General features: G+C 45.5%; 1 protein-coding gene across 1 annotated transcript; it reads right to left on the reverse strand.

Annotated features, from left to right (window-relative positions):
* Positions 1–833: 833 nt before the first annotated feature.
* LOC142385835 (uncharacterized) lies at positions 834–3,539 on the reverse strand. The gene is made up of 3 exons (XM_075472557.1): positions 1,782–3,539; positions 1,646–1,705; positions 834–1,255 (listed from the first exon to the last, which is right to left on the reverse strand). Exon 1 carries the CDS (start codon positions 3,537–3,539, stop codon positions 2,007–2,009), a length of 1,533 nt encoding a protein of 510 aa, XP_075328672.1. The 3' UTR covers positions 834–1,255; positions 1,646–1,705; positions 1,782–2,006.
* Positions 3,540–4,554: the final 1,015 nt, after the last annotated feature.

Below are 4,554 nucleotides of genomic sequence, written 5' to 3' on the forward strand. Positions count from 1 at the left end.
AATATACTTTAAATTTTCTGTGTTTCTGATGTCCTTCTCCTTTTTTAATTTCCGTTTCGCGCTCCCACTCAGCTTCTCCATGTTTGCTAATTGTGAACAAGCGCTTGACATCATGAAACCGCTCAGTGCACGTTGATTGGCGTCACCTTTAACCCGCCTCATACGGGCTGACCAATCACAGCTCATGGTCACAGTCACAGGCAGCCAGGGGCAGAGATTCTGTGCCGCGCATAGACTACAGATGCAGCGCAACGGCTCCCGCGGACAGTTTAATACGCGAGAGATAACCAGATATTTTGCTTGTGCCGTCACTGCCCAGGGCCCCATAGAAGTCGAGGGCCCCTGGGCAATTGCCCAATTGCCCATATGGTTAATCCGGCCTTGTATATAGGTATAGTTGTAATATGGTATTCTGTTGGAATGGTGGTTACTCCACTACTCTGTAGGCCTCTCTATTTGAGCTCTATTGAAACGTAAAAGTTAACAGAAACATAAAACTTTTTTTTCACTAGGCGTTTTTATTTATCTTTAGGGATGTAAAACAAGGTTATGAAATAAAGACATATTCTCTCTGAACTGAGGAGGATAGTGTGACACAAGTAACAGTCTCTGAACTGTACAAACTCATAGAATCTTGACTGTAACTGGTGTTTATCATACTGTATTCTTGTCAAGTCTCTGAACTGTTAAGTCTCTGAACTGAGCATATTCTCTCATAGTATCTATTTCCTGTCAAATCATGCTTGTGTAGCAGGTATGCTAATAAAATGGAAATAGTGTGAAGAGTATATAGGTATAGGCTAGTATCAGAGATCTAGTATTCAACTCTCAGAGGAAGGAACAGGAGACTGAAGTTTGCTTTTTGTTGGTACCATATATTTTTTCCACAAAGTGCTTGTATGTACAGTAATATAAATTCAAGTAAATGGCCATTCAAAGTAACAGTTCATAGAAATTACAATGCAACTGCAGTTTAAACCTTGCAGTGCAAATATCAAAGTCCATTGCAACACAAAAACACAAATACCCTCCCAACAGCCCACAGTTCAGTTCATAAAGTCCATAAAAACCCACGTCTGAGTTTTGACTTGGATGTTAAAGTGCTGTGTGCTTTTGGCCAAAGGCCCGAGGTAGAGTGTGGGGCGAGAGTTATGGGTCTGGGCACAAGGAGCCCCCTACCAGCCCGGCAGGAGAGGACGATGCAGAGTCTCTAGGCTAGGCCTTCCTTTAGCTCGCCATCACATTGGAACCTGGCCTGTGACAAAGCACCAGAGTTCCTAATAAATCATAATGTACATTCTCAATATCAGTGTGCACAAGTTCATATTAAATAGCACGGGTTGTACTATAATACATCAGAGAAGTTAATAAGGTTGTTAGCTGTAATTAAAATACATGAAAAATGTAAAGTGCAAAGTGAGATTTAAAGTGCTTGAGTGCATTCATAAACACCACACAACAATTGCACATGTACATACAATACGGCATTACATACTACACAAACGTGGACACGATCAGTGGTTTGGTGTAACCATAAATTGTAGTTGAACCCGACAAGTCAGGTAGCTAAGCGAGGCTAACCGAGCCCATACAAATGAATGAGAGCGGCTAATGCTAACGCGAATCGGTAACGCTTCAGACTCACCAGCTCCGTCTTTAACCGATCCCGTAAGGCTTTTCTGCTGTCTGCTCATACAGGGGACTCCTAAAATGTGAACGAGTTGAGATCAAGCAACCAGCAGCCATTAAAAGTGTTTAAACAGTGCAAATAGTGAACTGACCTGCAACCTGCTCTCGTTTGGCTTCCCCACTGCTCTTACCTGACAACACCTGTGGCAACCTTAAGACTATGCCTGATTGGCCACATTGACCAATGACCAACATCTGAGCAAGGACCGTGGTGATTGGCTCAGAGTAAAAGCAGCGCAGAGACAAGGAAATCACGGGGCAAAGTAATACGGAGGGGAAAAATAATATGAAAACCATGTGGGTTACACCCTCCCCCCTTAAAACCATGCAACTCCGATGCATGTCAGTGACAATGACGCGGGGACATAAAGAATGTCGGAAACGGAAGTACCAAAAGTTTCCGCGCAAGCATCAGCTAAACTATGAAGAAGAGTTTGCACCACAGAAATTAAGGGGTTGCCCAACTCAGAATACTGTAGACGCTTGGGCGGCTGCCGCTGTCGCGAAGAACGACGGATAGACTGGTCGGTATCAGATCCTAAAGCATCACCATCTTCAAGGTCAGCACCAACAACGGATGCTTCATGAGAAGGTGATGATGTAACTACCACTTCTGGGGATGTCTCCACTGGGCCTTGAAGTTCTGAACGTTGCTGTGGGACAGTAACAGGGCCTTCAGGTAAATATTGTCCAATTTCAATCCCATTGTCAGCCTCAGGTTCCTCCTCCCTGGACAAAGATGGATCTTCAGCATCAACCACCAGGGATGACTCTCCAACCACAGGTAAGTTGCTTGCAATTGAGTTATCGGATTCAAAGACTGTGGTATTATTTGTCGAAGGCTGAACAGGAAGAGCTCCTTCAACAGTGTATTCCATGGATGGAACTATGATTGACAGAAATGACATATCTTCTTCATCCTCACTCAGACATAGCTCAGGATCAACCACTGGTTTCTTCAGGCTACGGGTTTGAGGTCTGCGAACATGTGCAGTAGTTTGCGGTTCTGGTCCTTTGGGTAAGAAACCACATGGAAGTAGAAGATCTCTGTGCAACGTTCGAGTTCGACCAGCCAAATCAGATTCAGGTCGCACCGTGTAAACCGGAAGATCACCAGCACGTTTGACGACAACATAAATGTCTCTCTCCCACTTGTCTTCCAACTTATGTTTACCACGGAGCCTCACGTTGCGGACAAGGACACGATCTCCCTCTTCAAGAGCAGCTGGCTTTACCCTCTGGTCAAACCGGGTTTTATTTCTTTCAGCTGACTTAGCTGCATTTCTGGAAGCAAGTTGATAGCTCTCTTCTAGCCGAGACCGAAGGTTTTGCACATACTGAGAGTGAGATGTCGAAGGTAATTCTCGGACGGGTAAACCAAAGGCTAGATCGACAGGTAGCCGGGGCGAACGACCAAACATGAGCTCATAAGGAGTGTAGCCCGTAACTTCATTTATGGTACAGTTGTAAGCATGGACCAGAGGCTTCACATACTCCTTCCATCGTTGCTTCTGCTCAGGTTCCAAGGTTCCCAACATGCTTAGCAGAGTTCGGTTGAACCTTTCAACCGGGTTTCCACGAGGATGGTATGGTGTGGTCCTGGTTTTCTCAATGCCAGCAATATCGCAGAGTTCCTTGATCAAATGAGACTCAAAATCTGGTCCTTGGTCGGTGTGCAGACGCTCGGGGATGCCATAATGAACGATAAAGTTCTCCCACAGACACTTTGCAACTGTTTTTGCTTTTTGGTTGGCAGTTGGAATAGCCACAGCGTATTTGGTAAAATGATCTGTGAGGACCAAGATGTCTTTGGTGTTGCTTTTATCTGGCTCGAGCGATAGATAGTCCATGCACACCAACTCAAGCGGGCGACTGGTCCTGATGTTTACCAGATGTGCAGCTCGTTCAGGAAGGGCCTTCCTCCTTATGCAACGGTTACATGTCTTTATTTTTGCCTCCACATCTACTGCCATACGTGGCCAGAAGAATCGAGATCTCACAAGGTCAAGTGTCCGCTCAACCCCCATATGGCCCATATCATCCTGGAGGCTGGTCAGGACAACAGGACGCAATTCTTCTGGAAGTATGAGCTGGTAAGACATGCGTTCCCCATCTTTTCTTTTTCTGTATAGGATGTCATTTTGTAGCTCCAGCCGGTTCCACTCTCTCAACAGAAGTGGAAGGTCTGGGAGTTCTTTCCTTACAGTAGGAGGAACTTTCTCTCCAGTCTCCAATTAGCCGCTTTCGGACTGTAGGAACCTTTGGCAGTTCTAATAACCTTTTAATCCGCGGGGCCGTTTTCTCCCGTGTTCGGACATACAGCAACTCGGGGCTTTCTCCCTTAGTTCCTATAACTATTTAGCTCCTTCTCCGAGGTCGGGTCTTTTCATGGTTCTATAGAACTAATCTAACGGAGGTGTGTGGTGGTCGGTCGCTACGCCCCATGTAATTCTATCACGGCTGAAATGTCTCCTCTTATGACACAGACACAACCAGCGGGTGTTTAATAAGTTAACTTACACTGGTCTCATTTGTCTGCAGCGCTCTGCTCGCCTTTCTTCCTTGAAATAAAAAAGTATCGTCTCCTGACTCTCTCTGTGAGCTTTTCCAGCCTCGATATTAGACGCCTGATGTGATTGTCCATGATTAATATCACCATCATACAGACCATGAACACAGTGGCCTCCCCGCTCTCCATATTAGCTTCTTGGTGGTGTTTTTTCTACTCTCCTTACTTTTACCGTTTTGTTTTGTGTTTGAATGTAGCGCTAAACGGCTAACACGTCACTGAAGCAGACGGCTGCGTGCGGCGCATCAGTCCCTATCAGGTCCCGACTCATGTGCGAATGCAGACTGAAACAGTTC

Source organism: Odontesthes bonariensis, chromosome 8, assembly GCF_027942865.1.
Source record: "Odontesthes bonariensis isolate fOdoBon6 chromosome 8, fOdoBon6.hap1, whole genome shotgun sequence".
NCBI classification, from domain to species: domain Eukaryota; kingdom Metazoa; phylum Chordata; class Actinopteri; order Atheriniformes; family Atherinopsidae; genus Odontesthes; species Odontesthes bonariensis.

Bases quoted from the DNA above. Each gene is read 5' to 3' on its own strand.
- LOC142385835 (XM_075472557.1), bottom strand. From the start codon at position 3,539: ATGGACTATCTATCGCTCGAGCCAGATAAAAGCAACACCAAAGACATC.